General features: G+C 44.3%; 1 protein-coding gene and 10 non-coding genes across 11 annotated transcripts in view; 10 read left to right on the forward strand and 1 right to left on the reverse strand.

Annotated features, from left to right (window-relative positions):
- Window positions 1-10,625: 10,625 nt before the first annotated feature.
- The window catches only part of pde6b (phosphodiesterase 6B, cGMP-specific, rod, beta), a 62,236-nt gene continuing 48,186 nt past the window's right edge, over window positions 10,626-24,675 (reverse strand). Inside the window, exons 21-23 of the mRNA XM_054757038.1 lie at window positions 13,725-13,808; window positions 13,476-13,629; window positions 10,626-13,410 (exon numbers count right to left, since the gene is read on the reverse strand). Of these exons, the coding sequence (XP_054613013.1) occupies window positions 13,364-13,410; window positions 13,476-13,629; window positions 13,725-13,808 (285 nt within the window). The 3' untranslated portion in view covers window positions 10,626-13,363. The remainder of the gene's footprint in view (window positions 13,411-13,475; window positions 13,630-13,724; window positions 13,809-24,675) is intronic.
- On the forward strand, window positions 15,550-15,621 carry trnae-cuc (transfer RNA glutamic acid (anticodon CUC)). Its single transcript has one exon. It is a non-coding gene; the product is annotated as a tRNA-Glu (tRNA).
- trnae-cuc (transfer RNA glutamic acid (anticodon CUC)) lies at window positions 16,933-17,004 on the forward strand. Its single transcript has one exon. It is a non-coding gene; the product is annotated as a tRNA-Glu (tRNA).
- Window positions 17,901-17,972, forward strand: trnae-uuc (transfer RNA glutamic acid (anticodon UUC)). The gene has a single exon. It is a non-coding gene; the product is annotated as a tRNA-Glu (tRNA).
- On the forward strand, window positions 18,722-18,793 carry trnae-cuc (transfer RNA glutamic acid (anticodon CUC)). The gene has a single exon. It is a non-coding gene; the product is annotated as a tRNA-Glu (tRNA).
- On the forward strand, window positions 19,286-19,357 carry trnae-cuc (transfer RNA glutamic acid (anticodon CUC)). Its single transcript has one exon. It is a non-coding gene; the product is annotated as a tRNA-Glu (tRNA).
- On the forward strand, window positions 20,254-20,325 carry trnae-cuc (transfer RNA glutamic acid (anticodon CUC)). Its single transcript has one exon. It is a non-coding gene; the product is annotated as a tRNA-Glu (tRNA).
- trnae-uuc (transfer RNA glutamic acid (anticodon UUC)) lies at window positions 21,222-21,293 on the forward strand. The gene has a single exon. It is a non-coding gene; the product is annotated as a tRNA-Glu (tRNA).
- trnae-cuc (transfer RNA glutamic acid (anticodon CUC)) lies at window positions 22,043-22,114 on the forward strand. Its single transcript has one exon. It is a non-coding gene; the product is annotated as a tRNA-Glu (tRNA).
- trnae-cuc (transfer RNA glutamic acid (anticodon CUC)) lies at window positions 22,999-23,070 on the forward strand. The gene has a single exon. It is a non-coding gene; the product is annotated as a tRNA-Glu (tRNA).
- On the forward strand, window positions 23,968-24,039 carry trnae-cuc (transfer RNA glutamic acid (anticodon CUC)). The gene has a single exon. It is a non-coding gene; the product is annotated as a tRNA-Glu (tRNA).

Here is a 24,675-nt window from a genome sequence, read left to right on the forward strand (position 1 = left end):
CTCACAAACACGAATCTAGTCCTCCTCGGAACTACACTCACTCATTGTCACGAGGCCACCGCCAGGTGCATTCGGGGGCACTAAAAACATCACAACAGCGTCTCTATTATGCGTGTATGTGGTCCAAATAAACAGAAAGACAAAGAAAAACAATAAGTGGATATTCTTATCACTCGGCGTAATGCGGAAGTACAATTTTGTTACGAACGGCCAAGGCCGTGATACAGGAATCCAAAATGCAGAGTCGAATACGTGAAACAGAAAAGGTCTTTAATACAAAAATGGATAACAAAAAAGGTACAAAAACAACACAAGAAACAAAGTACAACAGAAATACCTCCGGACCTAGTCGCGGGAAATAGTAACAAAAAACACTGCTAGCAAGGAGAGCTGAGCAGGAAAAAATACAGACAAGTAACGAAAAGAGCTGCTAACAAAAACTAGCAGAAGTACCGAAAATACAGCTACTGCCGAGAACGTCAAGCAGGTAGGTAGGTACTTACAGGTGAGCCGAGCGTGGGTCAGAAAGCCAAAACACAATGCACATGAACAAGCTGGAAGGAGCTGAACAGGGTGTAGCAAAGGGACAATCTGGCACTGGATATGAGTAAACACACAGCTTAAATAGATCAACTAATCAGGCACAGGTGAAGATGATCAGCTCATCAGGGTGCTCAGGAGTGTGCTGCAACAGAGAAACAGTAGATGGCAGTACCGCAGCACACAATCCTGACACAATTTGATGCATTTAGGTATGCAAGGACACCCCAGAATGTACATGTACACTGAAAACGTCAAGTCGATTTTAAAACATGACGTGATGACTTTGAACGCAACTCTTCATGGCTCACAATAACACGGTTAAAGAGTGATTCTAATGTTCCGCTACTATTAAAGAGACTTAGGTAAATTGATTTTCAGACATGTGTGCTATCTTTTAGCACGATTTACATTTTCAATTGGTTTGGAGCTGATAATCCATAAAATATATGTAATCTCATCCTGTCATTTATAGATTTTTTTTAATAAAGTACAGGAAACACATAGTCGCAAGTGGTGATTAATCATGATTAATTCATTTCAAAACTGTGATTGATTTGACAGCCCTAGTTAAAAGGTTATTAATGTAATGAGATGTTTGATAATATAGATAAAAAGACCTCCGTAGTAAATCATCAGAGCATAAAGTATTTGTTTGAATTTTTAAAAGGCACCAAATTAGCAAAAGAGTATAATCTATTTTTATGTGTATGTATTTATTTTTGTTTTTTTCTCTTTCCTCCTTAAAAATTCCAAATGCAATCTAGTGCTATAGCCTGGAAGCCAACAGCTGTCAGGCAGCAATCTTTTTTTTTTCCAATCAACTTTATTAATGCCTTACAAATTACATTAACAATGCATCAAACCATGGGCATTAACAAATAACAGTTGGATAACAAAAACACTTAAAATAAATCATACAAAAATCAAGATTAAAGAAATAAAAACGTAATAGAAAAGTGATAAATAAATACATTTAAATAATAATAATAAAGATAATAATAGTAATTAAAGTAAGTTACACCAGGGGACATGAGCAATGAAAATTAAATTGAATTCAGGATATTGAAGTGGGAGCACAGATTTACTGTCTTGATAGCTTTCTTGTTATTAGCAGAGGATACTGATTTGAGGTACAGCTTCACTTCTTTCTTCAAAACATAAAAAAGGGACTTCACTTTGGCAAATTTACATTTGTGGATGTAGAATTTTGCAAGAATTAAAATGAGATTAATTAAAAAATACTCTTTGTCAGCTGGACCGTCATTCTTTACGAAGCCAAAAAGGACATTTTGCAGGAGGAGCTCAAAATCCCAGCAGATATGATCTAAAATAAATCTACAAACATCTTGCCACAGTTTACGGGTATATTCACATTTCCAAAAGAGATGAACAACAGTCTCAGCACGGGAGTCACAAAAAGCACATTTCAGATCTAAATCAACATATGAATTGGATAAAGAAGGATTTAACTGGATAACATCGGTGAATCATTTTAAATGACTTCTTTCACTTTGTTAACCTCAAAAAATCTTTGAGGAAGAGTTATTAACACGACTGTTCCAGTCAGTTATTACAGGAGAAACAGAAACAATATTATATTGGAAAAAAGCACGGATTTTACAGTTGTTCTTACTACCAGATGGGTTGAAGCATATTTGACCAACTGGTGAGTCTGTTACGACAGTAAAGGGAGCATCAAGTATATTAACAGACATACTACTTTTGAACAACATGAGTACACCAGATGGAATAGCATCAAATACTATGGCATACTGTTTGGGAGTTATAGGTATACCATAATATTGAAGAAACTCCTCATAGGAAAACAAGACACCATTGCTGTTGAATAGCTGCCTTACCCAAATAATATTACTGTTAAACCACTCCCTAAAGAATATGGATCTGTTCTTGTAAGGTATATCCTTGTTATTCCATATAGAGTATCGGTGTGGTGAAAAATTGTGTTTGTATATCATAGACCATGCAAGCAGTGCTTGTTTATGGAAGCTGGAGAGATGAATAGGGATTAGACGCCGCAATCGAGCGGGTTCGTCCACTGTTGCGATACGTCAACGCCGCCGCCATATTGGATGTGTCAAGGCTGCGCTGTAAATGAATACAAGTCAATGTACTTACTTTCGTAAAGCACCTTTCAGTCAATTCCTCTTGTGCTTAACTGTTTCACAAGTATATGAGTGCGTGTGTGAATGTATAAACGAGAGGAATAACTTACATTTCTTCGTAGAAGGCGCTTGATGGAGGTAAGCAAATTTACAGCGCAGCCTTGACACATCCAATATGGCGGCGACGTTGACGTACGGCTCAGCGCTCGATGCGGCGTCTATCTATGTCTATGCCGCTGACAAAGAAGAAGAAGAAACCGGAAGTCAACGTCTTTGGCTTCACCATGGTTCCAGTTGTATCGCCTCTTATTAAGGCACAAACGAACCGTTTAAAAAAAAATCGCTGCATGAATTTTTAATTTTACTGTGAAACCTCGGGTGGTTAATGTTGATTTTTTCACGTGTGTGAAGTTGTAAACAAGACAAATCTCTGCTAGTATTGACATTGAGGTATGTACACTGTGACTAATTTGCTAATCAGAAAAAATCTCCCACTTATTTGTATGATCATATATTAGAACTTTAACCATAACCACGCAATGTCTTACTTTGTTACTCTGAAAGCTCAGCTTGGACTTGGAACGACGTGAGATCGGTGTTTGGTTTTGTTGTGTACTGCAGAGGTTGCAGCTTCAGATAACGTTTTTTTTTTGTTATTTGTGTGAAACAAATGACGCGTGTTTTGCATTTATTTCAGACGGTCCGATGGGGGGGGGGGGGGGGGGGGGCGGACTATGTCATCTTTTTAAAGAATACACATAATCATATTGAAGGTGAATTGTTTTTTCCAATTTTCTGCCACCCTCTGGAGACCATGGCGCCGCGCACATTTGCCTACATTGCCTAATGGGCCAGCCGGCTCTGCAAATAATGCACAGATTAAAATTAAATCTAAAAATGGCAGTAAGGAAGACCACAAAATCAGACATTTCACTAATAACTCTGCAATGACTATATACCAAGAAGGACGACATAATGGTTAATTGGAAATAATAATAAAAAACACTTAATTTACTGCATTTTTCAAATGTAATTGTAATATACTAATTTCTATGTATTTTTTTTAATGCATTTGTAATATTTTCATGTAATGCCCAAAACGGATGTGTGATATTACCACCACGTGTTTACAAAGCAGAAGAAAAATGTACTTTTTCCTGCTGCCAACTTTCTTGTGGACATGCCGCTCAGGTCTGGCTTGAACCATTTTCTTCCGTGAACTTGCAACATTTCTCTTTTTCTTGATATCACAGTCATATTTTTTAATTTGCAGCATTTCCCCGTGGCTTTTGTTTTATTGTTTTCGGTGTGGGATGCTTTCTGTTCGGAGTGTTGCTGCACGTTATTAGCTTCACACAGGCATCTTCTGACTAACGTGGGTACTCACGGGTAACTTCAGCCCCCGGAGCTGGTCATTGGCTGATTCTTTGCCATTCCGGCGATGCTCCCATCCATTCGAATGGTAGTCTTCTGTTTTCTTCCACATCTTTCTGGTTTTGCTTTCAGTTTTAAAGCACCGGAGGTCATTTAGCCTTTGGTTTTCTGCACTTGTTTATACGCTGTCCCCTCATCAATCAACGTTTTAATCAAAGTACGCTTTTCTTCTGAACAATGTCAGGAAGGACCTATTTTTCTCGTGTTTTCAGAGAGAAATGCACGTACGACATCATCCTTAAACAAGGGACATCTGGTTGACACCTGTTTTTTCACGGAATGAATGACCTCATTATTTGAACGACACACTGCTGTTACTTTGAACACACCCCTTTCAATCGGTTACTCAATTACCCAGACTCAGAAGCGTACATATTAGGTCCAAACAAAGGGAATCAAAGTAGAGGAACGTTTTGGCTGTTTGTATATCAATCTGCAAGTCTCCTACAACTTTTCCTGGTTCACATCGGCAGCTCGTGTTGGCGTGTGATGACATCTCAGCCGTACAAGCTGCGCTCGCTGACGTAGCCAATTAGCTGTCACATTCTGTGTTGTCGCTTTGCTGCCACCTGTCTGTTTTCTGTTGCAGTGCATTGCTTACCCTAATTACTCATGCGAATCACCTGTGACCAATTACCTGGGCCTTTATCAGCTGCTGCCAGACCACAACCATTTTCCAGTTATTCCTTTGCCAACCCTGCTTCCTGCACCTTCCTTCCCTGGCTCCCAGCTGGTCGTTCTACTATTAGCCTTGTTACCATTGTGATTCCTAGTATCGTATATTTTCCTGCTCTGTATGCCGTTTTTGCTACAGCTTCCTCATTTATCACGTGTGTCTTTCCTTCCTGCCTAGCAGTGTTTTTTGTTGTACTTTTTGGCCTTAGCCCTGAGCATCTTAGTTGTGTTTTTTGTATTTTTGTTGTCTTTTTGTAAACTTATTTTCTACCGTAATAAACGGATAGTCTTTTTCACCAACGCAGTTTCCTTCTGCATTTTGGGTTCCAACACTTGGCTCACAGCCTATCGTGACACTAGCTAGCTATGTTATCAGTTGGTTACTGGAGCACTGCGGGAAAGATGACTGCTCTCTGTTCCTTACTATACTGCTTTCCCACTCATGTGCTAAAAGTACTTTTTTTCTGTTTGTATGCATCGTAACGCCGCTCAGAATGATCCACAAATATATGGATTTTTAAAGCCTTTAAAAAAAGCAAAACATATACATCATGGCAAATTATGAAAAATTAACAAGATAATAAAAACATTCTAAAAGCCTCTCTATAGGAAACCATGATTAGTTTGCTCTTGGTAGCATTTTTTAAGGATTCCATTTATTTGATGTCACTAATAGATGGTCACCTGGCTACAAGAACATGTGAAATTCTCTTTTCATTGTGTAAATGATCATTTTTGTCATAGTTGTGTTGCTGCTCTGCTGCCATCTAATGGTATTCTGTTGCAGCACACCTGCCCACCTAGGGGAGGAGTTTCCTGTACACACCTGTTCTCAATCTTCGTTGGACTATTTAGACCTGTGCTCCACGCTTAGTCAATTGCCAGATTGTCTGTTCTTGTTCAGCCATTGCCATTGCCATTTCCATTTCCATTTGTCTCACGTAACCTTTAGCTGTAGCTTTAGTGTTATTCTTGTTTTTAGTGTAGTTTTGCTTTTGCCACGCTTACGTTAGTTTTTGTATTTTTGTACTTTCTTATATCGTGCGACTGTTTTTGTGCAGCGTCCTTTGTTCACGTTTTTCCCCGTGGCTGAGCCCGGGTTGTTTTTGGACTCTGTATCATTCTGTATACCTACCACGACTGTTAAATATTGTAAATAGCCACCGGTGTCTCTGCATTTTGGAATCCAGTTACCAGGCCGTGTGCCACCACGTGACAATTTTGATGATGGTTATCTATCCAGTTTCTGAAGCCAACATGGTACACATATATAGGCAAATAACACGACAACGGAATGTCTGGAATTGAATAGAATTGTTAGAAAAATGAGAAAGTCACTATATTTATAAATGTATTATTATTATTGGAAAATATGAGCTGACATGGTTGTGGTAGGTTGGGTTGCTATCAAGGTGGTTCTTCTAGTGCAGTGTGATAAGTGGCCATTAGTAATGTAATTGTATGAGACCTGATGCCAGTCATGTTATGTGGTGTATTTGTAGCTTAGTACATGTGTGTACAGGATGTAGTATGCCAGGGTGGGTACCATACATTCATATTTGTGGACCGCAGTCCCAGGGAGATTTATTTTGGGTTCCACAAAGATGATGTTGAGCAAAAGAACACAAGATGTAAAGTGAGTATGGAAACTGTCGTAACACCCAAACCACGTTATGTGAGTGCAACGTTGTTTGGAGGTTTTTTCAGAAGGCTTATAGGCGGAATTGGTGCATTCCATTATGTGCATTATATTTCATTGAAAGTAATGTGTGCCAGTTGCTGAATACATTTCCTGCACTTATTTTCAGATGGCAAAGATATATAGTGGTCGAGGTAAAACTGCCCAATTTATTGTGATATTGATTTAAGGTCATATCGCCCAGCCCTAGTACATATCATCAATGCTGGATGTGTTGGTTTTCCATGACTGTACTTCACCTACTGGTAAATGATTTGCAATGTCGTCCAGTGTTCCCTCGTTTATCGCACGGGATAGGTACCCAAAATAGCCCGCAATAAGTGAAATCTGCGAAGTAGCCAACTTTTGTGGTTATGTTTTAATATTGTGCTATTAGTTTGAACACAGCTGTACTAATAGTCTATACACGTTATATGCAGCATATATACTCTACACCTTACAGGATGCTTCATTAGGGTAACACCTGCACAGTGAAATATAAACTTAATGAAACATTCCACTCGTGTAATCCTGCAAAACAATAAACACATTGCAAACCATGTGAATAACCTGCACAATCATAACTAGAGCAAGCAAAGATGGATGTTACTGTGAAATAGCAGCACGTTATAAGTTGCTGTTGTCGTTCAGAGTAGCTGACACCCATTGCAGAGGAGGAGCGGAGGGTCGAGGAAGCGGAAAGGAAAGCCCACGAGGAGCAGGAGCAATGAAGGTAATGCACGACTGCGGCATTGTCATGTGACACAATAAATGTTCTTCTTTATAATATTTCATATTTCTTCCTTTTTCTTTGCAGCTAATTCAGACACTATCCTGAAATGAGCAAACTCCCATCTTGAATAAAAGCAGATTATTTTCATGTCATCACTGAAGTGTTACCGTAATTTCCCGTGTATAAGCCGCTACTTTTTTCTCAAACTTTGAACCCTGAGGCTTATAGAGCGGTGCGGCTAATATGTGGTCGTGTTCTAATCTCGTGACATCCCCGATACTTCAGAACCACTACTAATCGTTTCGGAAAATGCTAAAATAGTCCATCATAACGGCAAAAAAAGTTCAGAAAAGAAGCAAAAAATGCAGAGAAAGCACCATTCTTTGCAACTACTAATCCTGTCGCTCCAGTTGAGTGGTGCACAAGCACAATTTTATACTAAAATCAAATGTAAAAGATTGTTGGATGTGGATTATTCAATAAACACCATAAATATACCGTCAAGATTGCAAAGTCTTATGTTGAATGGACAAAAAAGATGCAGCGATGTCGTTTTTGACACATACCTGCATCCGCCAGGGCCTCCACCAACTATGACGACTCAAAGGCGGACCACGGACTCCCTGGTCCCGCTGCCCTGTGGTTCTCGTGAAGTCCAGAGCGATCTTGCAGTGTAAAATGCAGCAATCCCCCAAGTGACCCTACGTAAAAGTTACGCCGTGTACGTAGCACCACAGGCGTACACTTCATATCCGCTCACACAATAGAAATACACATACAATAACCCCATCCATCCATCTTGATGCCGATTACCCTCACTACAGTAGGGTTGTAAGCAAGTTTAGGTGCATACCGCCACCTACTGCAGCGGAATGTAGACGCGTTGTGCACAATCATCCATCATGGAAAACACACGACAAAACACATATGATGCCGCTTTCAATTTGAAGGTGATCGATTTGGCTGTCCGAGTAGGAAACAGGGCTGCCTCGCGTAAGCTTAGCATCAACGAATGTATGGTGGGACGATGGAGACGGCAACATGAAAAGCTGACGCAAAGCAAAAAGATGGTAAAAGCTTTCAGGGGTAAGAAAAGCAGATGGCCTGAGCTAGAAGACGCGCTTGAGGACTGGGTAAATACACAGAGAGCGGACGGCCAAGGTGTTTCCATGGTGCAGATCCGACTAAAAGCCAAAGCAATCGCCACCGAACGGAAGATAGAAGATTTTATAGGTGGACCGTCGTGGTGTCTCAGATTCATGAGACGGAAAGGGCTGTCCATCAGGGCACGCACGGCCTTGCGTCAACAACTCCCTTCCGAATAAGAGAAAACAGTTGCAAACTTCCGGATATTCACCCAAACGAAAATAGCCGAGAATTAAAAAAACATGACATCATTAACATGGATGAGGTACGTTTGACGTTTGACCTGCCTCTCACTCGGACTGTTAACGAGAAAGGTGATTCGTTTGTCACGCTGAAAACAACTGGACATGAGAGAACGCATTTCACGTGTGTTCTGGCCTGCACCGCATCCAGACAAAAACTTCCACCAATGGTCATTTTTAATCGGACGACGATGCCAAAAGAAACACTTCCGGAAGAAATTGTAGTGAAAGTAAACAACAAAGGGTGGATGATGGAAAGTCTAATGGAGGAATGGCTGACAGAGTGCTACGGCAAGCGGCCGGGGGGATTTTTGTGCCAGAAAAAGGCATTGCTCGTTTTGGACAGCATGAGGACCCATATAACAGATTCTGTGAAAGGGGCCATCGTGAGGACAAACACCATCCCAGCTGTGATTCCTGGGAGCACAACAAAGTATTTGCAGCCACTCGACATCAGTGTGAATCGTGCATTTAAAGTGGCACTCCGAGTTGCGTGGGAGGCTTGGGTGACTACCGGCAAGAAATCCTTCGCAGAAACCGGTCGCATGCGAAGAGCAACTTTTGCACAAGTCTGTCGCTGGATCCTTACAGCGTGGAGCAGTAATCATCAACGGGTTTCGAGAGGCTGGATTACTACTGCCAGATGAAGGGGAGGACACGGAGAGCGACACCCAAAGAGAGAGAGAGACCGACGACGTGTGTGACGAAGGAATTATGACGCTGTTCAATTCTGACACGGACGAGGAAGACTATAGTGGTTTTAATTCCCAAGAGGACGGGGATGAATGACTTTTGTGGTAGTCTACTGTTATCTATGTTCCACGCACTATTCTGCACTATTTAACTAGCCCTGTCCTGTTTTGCACTGTTTAGCTAGCGGTGTACTGTTGTACGACAGAGTATTAGGGCCACATTGAAAAAAAAATAATCTGAGATTTTGAGAATAAAGTAATAAATTTACAAGGAAAAAAGTCTAAAATTTACAAGAATAAAATTGTAAATTTACAAGGAAAAAAAAGTATTAAATTTACGTACGAGAATAAAGTCATAAATGTACGAGAAAAAAATGTCATAAATTTACAAAAATAAAATCTGACATTTACAAGAAAAAAGTCATAATATTATGAGAATAAAGTCCTAAATTTCCGAGAATAAAGTGGTACTACTGTCTCAGGCAATGCCTGTAACAAAGTTGGGAGGTTTGTCTTGTAACTTTCCAACTTCATATCTGAGATTATTTTAATAGTCGTAACAGGCATTGGCTGAGACAGCTATGAAAAGGGGGGATTTATGTGGCCTTCGGCATGTGGAGGGGGCAGGGTAAGGAAGGCGGAAATGAGAAGGGTAGCCATGCGACCCTGTTTGTGCTCAACTGCTCTGTTTTGCTGCCACGTTATAAATAAAAGCTTGCCTGAAGCGAGAGGAAAGTTTCCTTCCTTCCTGAAGTGCTATGCTCTTATTTTCCCTCTGACACGTATGACACGTAATATTACCACTTTATTATCCTAAATTTACCACTTCATTCTCATAATATACTTTTTTTCTCGTATCTTTATGACTTCCATTCCCGTAATATTCTGACTTTTTTTCTCGTAAATTTACGACTTTATTCTCAAAATCTCAGATTTGTTTTTTTTTTTTTATGTGGCCCTAACACTCCGTCATAGGCACGCACTGTTTGGGGAGAAAAAGCATTTATTAAAAGTTCTAAAAATATCTTTCTGTGCACTAAATATCCCATTTTATGATGTGCACACGTGCGGATTATAGTCCACTGTGTTTTATATATGTACAAATCTTTTTTTTTCCTCTAAATTTAGTGGGTCCAGTTTATACACCAGAATTTACAGTAATTGTGATGCGCGTGTGTGTGCGTGTGTGTGTGTGTCCTTCACTTAAAGCAAGATGATGGCGGTTGTAATCCCAGCCTAGTTTAGCAGCAATCCCAGGATTGGGGTCGCGGGTAGAAAGTGCAGTGTGAACAGAAGCTGTGGTTGTGTAACAATGCAATGTGATACTATTCTAAGTGGCATTATTCAACAGACCACACATTTAAAAATAGATTGGTTTTATTTATGTGTTTGTATATATTAAACATGTACAGAAGCAAGCTATTTATGGTACATTTTTTCACGGCTTTATTCCTCTGAAATTACATACAGTCGTCCCTCGTTTCTAGCGGTTAATTGGTTCCAGACCCAACGCCGATAAAATAATTTAGAGCATAGAAAATCTTACGCACACCGGAGAAGTGTGATGACCTGATCACTCACCGGTCATTCTTCCTGGATTAGGATTACCCATGAGCAGTGAATGTTTATTTTTGGATTTTTTTGGCCTTATCTTCAAAAGTGCCAATCAGCTCCGAGGAAGCGGTAACATTTGGAGTTGTGACAGGCGTTAATGGAGGACATCATGGCATCATGTTTTGCCCCATTTTGTGGCACACACTTGAGCTGCTTGACGTGATTTTTTTGCCCATGTGGCCGGTCATTGGACTTGTTAAATGGTACTTACCGGACGAAAGGAACAGATCAGATATTTTAATGAGGGTATAACAGGGGTACAATCTCCTTCTGGGTGGTGTAATTGAAATTTGTTTTGCTTTTTGTGAAAGTGTTTTGCGCTTCTCGGCCACCAACACACCAGAGCTGATTGGTCCAAACGTTATCACTTCCTATAACTCTGGGATTTGGTACATTCCCCTTCCACGTGCTGTAATTGTAATTTGTGTTGCATTTTGTTCATTTGTTTTGCACTTCACGGCCTCCGTGTAATGCAAATGTGTCAAACTCGTGCCCTGGAGGGCTGAGACGCTGCAGGTTTTCTCTCCAACCAGTTTCTTCAGCAGGTGATTTAATTGATGAGCTCCTTCCCTCAAACTGAAAGTGTTGATCATTAAAATCACCTGCTTTAGTGACTGGCTGGAAAGAAAACCTGCAGTGTCTCGGCCCTCCATGGCACCAGTTTGACACCCCTGGTGTAATGGATTACCCAATTAATCGACAACTACGGTATTTTGGTAATCGTTTTTTAAATTTTAAATATGTGTATATATAAATATGCCAAAACAAGATATTCATAAATATCAGCTTGTGATGGGCTTTTTTGCCTCTTTTTGCCTCTTTTCTGATATGGCACTAACTGTAGGCGTTTGCTTCATATTCATTTGGTCCATCTATGGTCTAACCGATTACTCCATTAATTGAAACAAACTTCTGATAAATCGACAACGAAAATGAGCATGATTGCATTTTTGTGTACATTTATTGTTTTACTGAAGCTATTTGACAAACATTTACATTTTTTATTATTTAACATAATTTTAACAGAATATTCAAGCGGCAACCGAGTGTTTGTGTGCTTATTTGCTCTGTCAGTTCAAGTCTTCTATTTCTGAATAAAGAGGAGGAAATGAAAAATGCGGGTTTTTAAAATCTGATTCATCGAAAAAATAATCGACCGATTGAATCAGTTATTAAAATAATCGTTAGTTGCAGCCCTACATGGGTGTGGTCCAAGACTTCGTTTTGCTTTTTGTCCAGATATATGTGAATGCAGCTCATTTATCATACAGAAGGCAGGCTCAAATTATTTGAACATTTTTATGAATTATTACTATTTATATCTCCTTGCCAAACTATCCTATTAAAACATTTGCCTTTATTAAACATTGAAGAGTGTCAACCTGAGTTTTCTTGAATACAAAAGAGCAAGCAGTATGGTTCAAGTGAGTTTCTTATAGGTTGTTCTGGGTTATGCTTTAAACTAACAGGTCCTACTGATCCGTCAGTAAATGATCCCAGGTCCTTAACATGAGCAACAAACCATAATGAAGGGAAGCAGGTATATAAAGTAGAGTCCAGTACTGCAGTGCAAAAGGATAACCATACAGCACTAGATGTCACATTTATGTTAAGAAGTATTTTATTTATTATTGGATATCTTCAGTATAACAGTGTAAAAAAAAGGAGAAATTCTTAGGCTTATTAAATTCTACAAATGTTGGTCTTGCTTAAAAATTCATGCTTTTAGTTGTATTCAGTGTTTTAAAAAAAATACGATATGGCTCTCACCGAAATATATTTTAAAATATGTGGTTTTCATGGCTCTCTTTGCCAAAAAGGTTGCCGACCCCTGCCTATTAATCATGTCATGGACCCTTTAAATATGCATTTTTTGTACTGTAGTCAACCACGAAACAGCAAACATTTATTAATTTATTTTTTTAAAATCGTGACAGAGTGAGAGAGCGATGTTCGAACCGCGGTGGAACAAGGGACGACGGTATAGGACAATAAATTAGATCTTTTTTTGCAGCAGCAGCGGCATTTGTAAATGTGGATGTCCAATAGATGGTACAATGTAGTGTACTGTCACACATACAGTATATACAGTATAAAGGCATCATGAATAAGCAGCTAACGACTTATGTAGATCAGTGGTTATGAAAAAGCAAGTGTATGGTACAAAAGTCTACCTTTAACTTTGTTGTAATGAGGTAAACAAAGTCGTGTGTAAAATGTGTGACTGGAAGGAGTTGATCGAAATGTTTCTGCCAAGCCTAAAATAAATTAATACAGTATTTTTTTTATACTACTACAAGTACATGATGACAATGGTGTATTTACATGTTGTGTATATATAAAAGCATTTTACAGAAATACACTCAGTCCAAGTATATAAGACTAAATCAAAGATACCTCCTTTATGCAGAGCACCAGAAGAAACCTGACCAGACCTTCCTGACTGTCTCAAATTCTGATCCTTGCTCATCCGATTTCACCGTTCAGCACAGCGAGCATGTCTTGGAGCCCCCGCCGCCGCTGTTATCCGCTGACGGGTGAATAAAAAAGAAACCATAAGACTGAATGAATGTCACTCTGAAAGAAGGGTCCTACCTTTGCTGGCAGCGGCCGCCTGCCTTGCCGCCTTCTCGTCCTCGATGGCTTTGAGTTTGGCCTCGTACTCTTCTTTCTTGGCGTTCCACTCCTTCCTGTTGTTGAGGATCCCGTCCAGCATGGGTTGGATTTGCGGGTGGAAGCGCGAGAACTCCTGTGACGACAAAACATTGGATCCAATTAGGAGCCCTGTGCTGTTTAGTAGGTCTACACGTGCACACTTTCTGTCTGACAGCGAGGAGGACCTACCTTGTAGACAAACGTACAGACAAAGTCGATGAAACCACATTGGAGTTTGGGAAGCTCCACCGCTTTAGTCCTGTCCATCATGGGCTAGTGGGCGTAAAAAAAAAACACATTCTGAACAAAGGGGAGGAGCGTTAACAAATTTGAGTTTGGTGGGCACTCGACAAGGTATGGTGAGCTTTTAAGGATTGCTATGTGATTATCGGTCGGACGGCGGCAAATGGAGCCAAAACGCTGGACACTCGCCCATGTGTGCGTGGCAGTCAGAGGTCTAAGGCGCACAGCCGAAAAGTGGTTGGATTTATCTGACTGGAGGTAACCGAGTTTGTCTCGGGCTCCTACTGGAGCGCCATCAAGCTGCTCTCGCTTCCAAATGCTCTTTAAAGAACGAACCTGATCCTCTAAATTACTCCATTACTTTTGAAAAAGTACATCAAATATGTTTTTGTATATATTTTATGGTTACCCTTTCAAATCAAATAGCCCACCTACGACCACATGAGGCGCCTGCAAGCCTGCTTTTCATTCAGGTTTTCAGTCAATAATGTGAGAACACGAGAAAGAAATGCATACTGAAATATAAAATATGAGTTGTGGATACCAGCATTTTGTTTATGTTCTGGTAAAACAAGCATATTTGCTTTGTTTGGGTTGAAAAAAGCTGATGCAAAAATTAGTCGCTCTTGGCCATTTTCATTTTGGACAAGTAGCTCACACAAGAAAAAACATTGGTGATCCCTTTCACTCATAGATAATCGGTATGTCAATTGGGACCCCGATATGAGCATCCCTAAAAATAAGAAATAGTACAGAATAACACGTTAGCATTGGCAAAGTTCCTTGTTGCTGTTTTTTTACTTCCTTAAGATCAAGTCCTGCAGATAGGGATGAAGGACCATAGTACATCACTGCCTTGTACATCACTGTTTGTAGAGGTTATTCCGATTTCCAGGGCATTTCAACCACTACAGAAGTACTGTAACTTATAATGACATACGGATCAATACTTGTTCATGTGTGAGGGAAGGTCGGAGTGATCATGTCTCAAAACTGGCCTTGGTGTCCTTCCGGTGGAGCTGGATGAAGTGGCCAGAGACTGCGAAGATTGCCCTCTCCAACGCTGGCATTACATATGTTTGCATCTGCTCCAGTTTGAATTGCCAAAAGTTCTGGACACTCCTATACTCATTTCACGGCTGTTAAAATAAAACGATGTGTGGGGACTTCGGCTCCAAAATGTAGCAATCTGTTCCTTTCCCTTTTAGCAACTGTCGCCCTCCTTGATGTTCTAGTGGTTAGGATTTGGCTCTCTCACTGTCAGGGAACAGGCTTTTGAGGCATTGATGGCCAGCTGGGCTTGTAGTACTGCTTATGATGAGATAGGGATTAAGAAGTACAGTACCTCCCTGCCTGTTTGTAGTGTTTTTTCCTACATCCACAATGCAGGACATTTTCAACCACTACACAGATGTGTTCGAACATCATATGGATCAATACTTGCTCATCTTTCGGGCATGCTGTGCCGGGAGGAGGCCCCAGGGTAGACCTCGTACCGCTACCTCTCGCATGCTAAGCGAGCGCTCTCCCATTTGAGCGAATTCCCCTGAAGCAGCATTATATTCCTTGTGAGAGCGATTGGACTTTTCCAAGCCTTATTTGGCCACAAATGGCTGCCTCCAGCGCTGGCATGACAGTTGTTTAAATTGAAATGCCAACTGTTCCGGAAACTCCTATACTCTTTTCACAGCGGTTAAAATAAAACAGTGCGTGGGGACTCCGGCTCCGAAATGTGGCAATCTGTTCCTTTCCCTTTTATCACCTGGAGCACTCCCTGGTGGTCTAGTGGTTAGGATTCGGCGCTCTCACTGCCGCGGCCTGGGTTCGATTCCCGGTCAGGGAAGGGGCTTTTGATGGCCAGCTGGGCTTGTAGGACCGCTTATGATGAGATACGGAAGATAGAGATCGAGCTGAGCCCGAAGGCAAAGTTCTCACTTTGCTGGTCCATCTACATTCCCACCCTCACCATGGTCACGAGCCTTGGATCGTGACCAAAAGAATGAGATTGCGAATACAAGGGCCTGAAATGAGTTTCCTCCGTAGGGTGGCTGGACTCACCCTAAGAGATAGGGTGAGGAGCCGATGCTCCTTCACACAGAGAGGAGTAAGTTAACGTGGCTTACGTAGGCATCTAGTCTTGATGATTCTCTGGTGAGGCGTTTGGGCATGCTGTGCCGGGTCGAGGAGGCCCCAGGGCAGACCTCGGACATGCAGGATGGATCATGTCTCACAGCTGTCCTGGGAGCACCTTGGTGTCCTCCCACTGGAGCTGGAGGAGATGGCCAGAGACTGCGAACTCTGGACTTCCCTACTGAGACTGCTGCCCCCGTGACACGGACCCAGATAAGTGGAAGAAAATGGATGGCAATACTAGCGAGACGTTTTGCCTTTACAGTTTGAAGTTTTGTCTCCTGACAAGGGTCTGAAGTAAATAGAGTAGACTGGAGAATGTAGGTATCAATCCCATGAGCTCTGGTATGCTACGCAAGCACTCTCCCATTTGAGCTAATTCCCCTGTAGCAGCATTATATTTCTCGTGAGAGCGATTGGTCTTTTCCAAGCCTTATTTGACAACGAATGGCTGCCTCCAGCGCTGGCATGACAGTTGTTTGCATCTACTCCTGTTTAAATTGCAGTGAAGAGAGAGCTGAGCCGGAAGGCAAAGTTCTCACTTTACCGGTCCATCTACATTCCCACCCTCAACATGGTCACGAGCCTGCTGCCCCCGTGACACGGACCCAGATGAGTGGAAGAAAACGGATGACAATACTAGCTAGATGTTTTGCCCTTACAGTTTGAAGTTTTGTCTCTTGACAAGGGTCTGAAGTAAATAAAGGAGACTGGAGAATGCAGGCATCAATCCCGCTACCTCTCGCATGCTAAGCGAGCGCTCTCCCATTTGAGCTAATTCCCCTGCAGCAACATTACATTTCTCGTGAGAGCGATTGGACTTTTCCAAGCCTTATTTGGCCACAAATGACTGCCTCCAGCGCTGGCATGACAGTTGTTTGCATCTACTCCTGTTTAAATTGCAATGCCAACTGTTCCGGAAACTCCTATACTCTTTTCACAGCGGTTAAAATAAAACAGTGCGTGGGGACTCCGGCTCCGAAATGTGGCGATCTGTTCCTTTCCCTTTTATCACCTGGAGCACTCCCTGGTGGTCTAGTGGTTAGGATTCGGCGCTCTCACCGCTGTGGCCTGGGTTCGATTCCCGGTCAGGGAAGGGGCTTTTGATGGCCAGCTGGGCTTGTAGGACCGCTTATGATGAGATAGAGGATAGAGATCAAGCTGAGCCGGAAGGCAAAGTTCTCACTTTGCTGGTCCATCTACATTCCCACCCTCACCAAAAGAATGAGATTGCGAATACAAGGGCCTGAAATGAGTTTCCTCCGTAGGGTGGCTGGACTCACCCTAAGAGATAGGGTGAGGAGCCCAGAGAGGAGCCGATGCTCCTTCACACAGAGAGGAGTAAGTTAACGTGGCTTACGTAGGCATCTAGTCTTGATGATTCTCTGGTGAGGCGTTTGGGCATGCTGTGCCGGGTCGAGGAGGCCCCAGGGCAGACCTCGGACATGCAGGATGGATCATGTCTCACAGCTGTCCTGGGAGCACCTTGGTGTCCTCCCACTGGAGCTGGAGGAGATGGCCAGAGACTGCAAACTCTGGACTTCCCTACTGAGACTGCTGCCCCCGTGACACGGACCCAGATAAGTGGAAGAAAATGGATGGCAATACTAGCGAGACGTTTTGCCTTTACAGTTTGAAGTTTTGTCTCCTGACAAGGGTCTGAAATAAATAGAGTAGACTGGAGAATGTAGGTATCAATCCCATGAGCTCTGGTATGCTACGCAAGCACTCTCCCATTTGAGCGAATTCCCCTGTAGCAACATTACATTTCTCGTGAGAGCGATTGGACTTTTCCAAGCCTTATTTGGCCACAAATGACTGCCTCCAGCGCTGGCATGACAGTTGTTTGCATCTACTCCTGTTTAAATTGCAATGCCAACTGTTCCGGAAACTCCTATACTCTTTTCACAGCGGTTAAAATAAAACAGTGCGTGGGGACTCCGGCTCCGAAATGTGGCGATCTGTTCCTTTCCCTTTTATCACCTGGAGCACTCCCTGGTGGTCTAGTGGTTAGGATTCGGCGCTTTCACCGCCGCGGCCTGGGTTCGATTCCCAGTCAGGGAACGGGCTTTTGAGGCATTGATGGCCAGCTGGGCTTGATGGACCGCTTATGATGAGATAGATATTAAGAACTGCAGTCCATCCCTCCCTTTTTGGAGTGCTTTTTCCTACATCCACAATGCAGGACATTTTCAACCACTACGCAGATGTGTTCGAACATCATACGAAGGTTGGAGTGTGACGTTGACAGGCCGATCAGCGCAGTAATACAGTTACTGTACCATACCGTCGTGGTGAAGAGAGAGCTGAGCCGGAAGGCAAAGTTCTCACTTTACCGGTCCATCTACATTCCCACCCTCAACATGGTCACGAGCCTGCTGCTCCCGTGACACGGACCCAGATGAGTGGAAGAAAAGGGATGACAATACTAGCTAGATGTTTTGCCCTTACAGTTTGAAGTTTTGTCTCTTGACAAGGGTCTGAAGTAAATAAAGGAGACTGGAGAATGCAGGTATCAATCCCGCTACCTCTCGCATGCTAAGCGAGCGCTCTCCCATTTGAGCTAATTCCCCTGCAGCAACATTACATTTCTCGTGAGAGCGATTGGACTTTTCCAAGCCTTATTTGGCCACAAATGACTGCCTCCAGCGCTGGCATGACAGTTGTTTGCATCTACTCCTGTTTAAATTGCAATGCCAACTGTTCCGGAAACTCCTATACTCTTTTCACAGCGGTTAAAATAAAACAGTGCGTGGGGACTCCGGCTCCGAAATGTGGCGATCTGTTCTTTTCCCTTTTATCACCTGGAGCACTCCCTGGTGGTCTAGTGGTTAGGATTCGGCGCTCTCACCGCCGCGGCCTGGGTTCGATTCCCGGTCAGGGAAGGGGCTTTTGATGGCCAGCTGGGCTTGTAGGACCGCTTATGATGAGATACGGAAGATAGAGATCGAGCTGAGCCCGAAGGCAAAGTTCTCACTTTGCTGGTCCATCTACATTCCCACCCTCACCATGGTCACGAGCCTTGGATCGTGACCAAAAGAATGAGATTGCGAATACAAGGGCCTGAAATGAGTTTCCTCCGTAGGGTGGCTGGACTCACCCTAAGAGATAGGGTGAGGAGCCGATGCTCCTTCACACAGAGAGGAGTAAGTTAACGTGGCTTACGTAGGCATCTAGTCTTGATGATTCTCTGGTGAGGCGTTTGGGCATGCTGTGCCGGGTCGAGGAGGCCCCAGGGCAGACCTGTTTAAATTGCAATGCCAACTGTTCCGGAAACTCCTATACTCTTTTCACAGCGGTTAAAATAAAACAGTGCGTGGGGACTCCGGCTCCGAAATGTGGCGATCTGTTCCTTTCCCTTTTATCACCTGGAGCACTCCCTGGTGGTCTAGTGGTTAGGATTCGGCGCTCTCACCGCCGTGGCCTGGGTTCGATTCCCGGTCAGGGAAGGGGCTTTTGATGGCCAGCTGGGCTTGTAGGACCGCTTATGATGAGATAGAGGATAGAGATCGAGCTGAGCCGGAAGGCAAAGTTCTCACTTTGCTGGTCCATCTACATTCCCACCCTCACCAAAAGAATGAGATTGCGAATACAAGGGCCTGAAATGAGTTTCCTCCGTAGGGTGGCTGGACTCACCCTAAGAGATAGGGTGAGGAGCCCAGAGAGGAGCCGATGCTCCTTCACACAGAGAGGAGTAAGTTAACGTGGCTTACGTAGGCATCTAGTCTTGATGATTCTCTGGTGAGGCGTTTGGGCATGCTGTGCCGGGTCGAGGAGGCCCCAGGGCAGACCTCGGACATGCAGGATGGATCATGTCTCACAGCTGTCCTGGGAGCACCTTGGTGTCCTCCCACTGGAGCTGGAGGAGATGGCCAGAGACTGCAAACTCTGGACTTCCCTACTGAGACTGCTGCCCCCGTGACACGGACCCAGATAAGTGGAAGAAAATGGATGGCAATACTAGCGAGACGTTTTGCCTTTACAGTTTGAAGTTTTGTCTCCTGACAAGGGTCTGAAGTAAATAGAGTAGACTGGAGAATGTAGGTATCAATCCCATGAGCTCTGGTATGCTACGCAAGCACTCTCCCATTTGAGCTAATTCCCCTGTAGCAGCATTATATTTCTCGTGAGAGCGATTGGTCTTTTCCAAGCCTTATTTGACAACGAATGGCTGCCTCCAGCGCTGGCATGACAGTTGTTTGCATCTACTCCTGTTTAAATTGCAATGCCAACTGTTCCGGAAACTCCTATACTCTTTTCACAGCGGTTAAAATAAAACAGTGCGTGGGGACTCCGGCTCCGAAATGTGGCGATCTGTTCCTTTCCCTTTTATCACCTGGAGCACTCCCTGGTGGTCTAGTGGTTAGGATTCGGCGCTCTCACCGCCGTGGCCTGGGTTCGATTCCCGGTCAGGGAAGGGGCTTTTGATGGCCAGCTGGGCTTGTAGGACCGCTTATGATGAGATAGAGGATAGAGATCGAGCTGAGCCGGAAGGCAAAGTTCTCACTTTGCTGGTCCATCTACATTCCCACCCTCACCAAAAGAATGAGATTGCGAATACAAGGGCCTGAAATGAGTTTCCTCCGTAGGGTGGCTGGACTCACCCTAAGAGATAGGGTGAGGAGCCCAGAGAGGAGCCGATGCTCCTTCACACAGAGAGGAGTAAGTTAACGTGGCTTACGTAGGCATCTAGTCTTGATGATTCTCTGGTGAGGCGTTTGGGCATGCTGTGCCGGGTCGAGGAGGCCCCAGGGCAGACCTCGGACATGCAGGATGGATCATGTCTCACAGCTGTCCTGGGAGCACCTTGGTGTCCTCCCACTGGAGCTGGAGGAGATGGCCAGAGACTGCAAACTCTGGACTTCCCTACTGAGACTGCTGCCCCCGTGACACGGACCCAGATAAGTGGAAGAAAATGGATGGCAATACTAGCGAGACGTTTTGCCTTTACAGTTTGAAGTTTTGTCTCCTGACAAGGGTCTGAAGTAAATAGAGTAGACTGGAGAATGTAGGTATCAATCCCATGAGCTCTGGTATGCTACGCAAGCACTCTCCCATTTGAGCTAATTCCCCTGTAGCAGCATTATATTTCTCGTGAGAGCGATTGGTCTTTTCCAAGCCTTATTTGACAACGAATGGCTGCCTCCAGCGCTGGCATGACAGTTGTTTGCATCTACTCCTGTTTAAATTGCAATGCCAACTGTTCCGGAAACTCCTATACTCTTTTCACAGCGGTTAAAATAAAACAGTGCGTGGGGACTCCGGCTCCGAAATGTGGCGATCTGTTCCTTTCCCTTTTATCACCTGGAGCACTCCCTGGTGGTCTAGTGGTTAGGATTCGGCGCTTTCACCCCCGCGGCCTGGGTTCGATTCCCAGTCAGGGAACGGGCTTTTGAGGCATTGATGGCCAGCTGGGCTTGATGGACCGCTTATGATGAGATAGATATTAAGAACTGCAGTCCATCCCTCCCTTTTTGGAGTGCTTTTTCCTACATCCACAATGCAGGACATTTTCAACCACTACGCAGATGTGTTCGAACATCATACGAAGGTTGGAGTGTGACGTTGACAGGCCGATCAGCGCAGTAATACAGTTACTGTACCATACCGTCGTGGTGAAGAGAGAGCTGAGCCGGAAGGCAAAGTTCTCACTTTACCGGTCCATCTACATTCCCACCCTCAACATGGTCACGAGCCTGCTGCCCCCGTGACACGGACCCAGATGAGTGGAAGAAAACGGATGACAATACTAGCTAGATGTTTTGCCCTTACAGTTTGAAGTTTTGTCTCTTGACAAGGGTCTGAAGTAAATAAAGGAGACTGGAGAATGCAGGTATCAATCCCGCTACCTCTCGCATGCTAAGCGAGCGCTCTCCCATTTGAGCTAATTCCCCTGCAGCAACATTACATTTCTCGTGAGAGCGATTGGACTTTTCCAAGCCTTATTTGGCCACAAATGACTGCCTCCAGCGCTGGCATGACAGTTGTTTGCATCTACTCCTGTTTAAATTGCAATGCCAACTGTTCCGGAAACTCCTATACTCTTTTCACAGCTGTTAAAATAAAACAGTGCGTGGGGACTCCAGCTCCGAAATGTGGCGATCTGTTCCTTTCCCTTTTATCACCTGGAGCACTCCCTGGTGGTCTAGTGGTTAGGATTCGGCGCTCTCACCGCCGCGGCCTGGGTTCGATTCCCGGTCAGGGAAGGGGCTTTTGATGGCCAGCTGGGCTTGTAGGACCGCTTATGATGAGATAGAGGATAGAGATCGAACTGAGCCGGAAGGCAAAGTTCTCACTTTGCTGGTCCATCTACATTCCCACCCTCACCAAAAGAATGAGATTGCGAATACAAGGGCCTGAAATGAGTTTCCTCCGTAGGGTGGCTGGACTCACCCTAAGAGATAGGGTGAGGAGCCGATGCTCCTTCACACAGAGAGGAGTAAGTTAACGTGGCTTACGTAGGCATCTAGTCTTGATGATTCTCTGGTGAGGCGTTTGGGCATGCTGTGCCGGGTCGAGGAGGCCCCAGGGCAGACCTCGGACATGCAGGATGGATCATGTCTCACAGCTGTCCTGGGAGCACCTTGGTGTCCTCCCACTGGAGCTGGAGGAGATGGCCAGAGACTGCGAACTCTGGACTTCCCTACTGAGACTGCTGCCCCCGTGACACGGACCCAGATAAGTGGAAGAAAATGCATGGCAATACTAGCGAGACGTTTTGCCTTTACAGTTTGAAGTTTTGTCTCCTGACAAGGGTCTGAAGTAAATAGAGTAGACTGGAGAATGTAGGTATCAATCCCATGAGCTCTGGTATGCTACGCAAGCACTCTCCCATTTGAGCTAATTCCCCTGCAGCAACATTACATTTCTCGTGAGAGCGATTGGACTTTTCCAAGCCTTATTTGGCCACAAATGACTGCCTCCAGCGCTGGCATGACAGTTGTTTGCATCTACTCCTGTTTAAATTGCAATGCCAACTGTTCCGGAAACTCCTATACTCTTTTCACAGCGGTTAAAATAAAACAGTGCGTGGGGACTCCGGCTCCGAAATGTGGCGATCTGTTCCTTTCCCTTTTATCACCTGGAGCACTCCCTGGTGGTCTAGTGGTTAGGATTCGGCGCTCTCACCGCCGCGGCCTGGGTTCGATTCCCGGTCAGGGAACGGGCTTTTGATGGCCAGCTGGGCTTGTAGGACCGCTTATGATGAGATAGAGGATAGAGATCGAGCTGAGCCGGAAGGCAAAGTTCTCACTTTGCTGGTCCACTTTGCTGGTCCATCTACATTCCCACCCTCACCAAAAGAATGAGATTGCGAATACAAGGGCCTGAAATGAGTTTCCTCCGTAGGGTGGCTGGACTCACCCTAAGAGATAGGGTGAGGAGCCGATGCTCCTTCACACAGAGAGGAGTAAGTTAACGTGGCTTACGTAGGCATCTAGTCTTGATGATTCTCTGGTGAGGCGTTTGGGCATGCTGTGCCGGGTCGAGGAGGCCCCAGGGCAGACCTCGGACATGCAGGATGGATCATGTCTCACAGCTGTCCTGGGAGCACCTTGGTGTCCTCCCACTGGAGCTGGAGGAGATGGCCAGAGACTGCGAACTCTGGACTTCCCTACTGAGACTGCTGCCCCCGTGACACGGACCCAGATAAGTGGAAGAAAATGGATGGCAATACTAGCGAGACGTTTTGCCTTTACAGTTTGAAGTTTTGTCTCCTGACAAGGGTCTGAAGTAAATAGAGTAGACTGGAGAATGTAGGTATCAATCCCATGAGCTCTGGTATGCTACGCAAGCACTCTCCAATTTGAGCTAATTCCCCTGTAGCAGCATTATATTTCTCGTGAGAGCGATTGGTCTTTTCCAAGCCTTATTTGACAACGAATGGCTGCCTCCAGCGCTGGCATGACAGTTGTTTGCATCTACTCCTGTTTAAATTGCAATGCCAACTGTTCCGGAAACTCCTATACTCTTTTCACAGCGGTTAAAATAAAACAGTGCGTGGGGACTCCGGCTCCGAAATGTGGCGATCTGTTCCTTTCCCTTTTATCACCTGGAGCACTCCCTGGTGGTCTAGTGGTTAGGATTCGGCGCTCTCACCGCCGCGGCCTGGGTTTGATTCCCAGTCAGGGAACGGGCTTTTGAGGCATTGATGGCCAGCTGGGCTTGATGGACCGCTTATGATGAGATAGATATTAAGAACTGCAGTCCATCCCTCCCTTTTTGGAGTGCTTTTTCCTACATCCACAATGCAGGACATTTTCAACCACTACGCAGATGTGTTCGAACATCATACGAAGGTTGGAGTGTGACGTTGACAGGCCGATCAGCGCAGTAATACAGTTACTGTACCATACCGTCGTGGTGAAGAGAGAGCTGAGCCGGAAGGCAAAGTTCTCACTTTACCGGTCCATCTACATTCCCACCCTCAACATGGTCACGAGCCTGCTGCCCCCGTGACACGGACCCAGATGAGTGGAAGAAAACGGATGACAATACTAGCTAGATGTTTTGCCCTTACAGTTTGAAGTTTTGTCTCTTGACAAGGGTCTGAAGTAAATAAAGGAGACTGGAGAATGCAGGTATCAATCCCGCTACCTCTCGCATGCTAAGCGAGCGCTCTCCCATTTGAGCTAATTCCCCTGCAGCAACATTACATTTCTCGTGAGAGCGATTGGACTTTTCCAAGCCTTATTTGGCCACAAATGACTGCCTCCAGCGCTGGCATGACAGTTGTTTGCATCTACTCCTGTTTAAATTGCAATGCCAA

The sequence above is a fragment of the Dunckerocampus dactyliophorus genome, chromosome 17 (genome assembly GCF_027744805.1).
Source record: "Dunckerocampus dactyliophorus isolate RoL2022-P2 chromosome 17, RoL_Ddac_1.1, whole genome shotgun sequence".
Lineage (NCBI taxonomy): Eukaryota > Metazoa > Chordata > Actinopteri > Syngnathiformes > Syngnathidae > Dunckerocampus > Dunckerocampus dactyliophorus.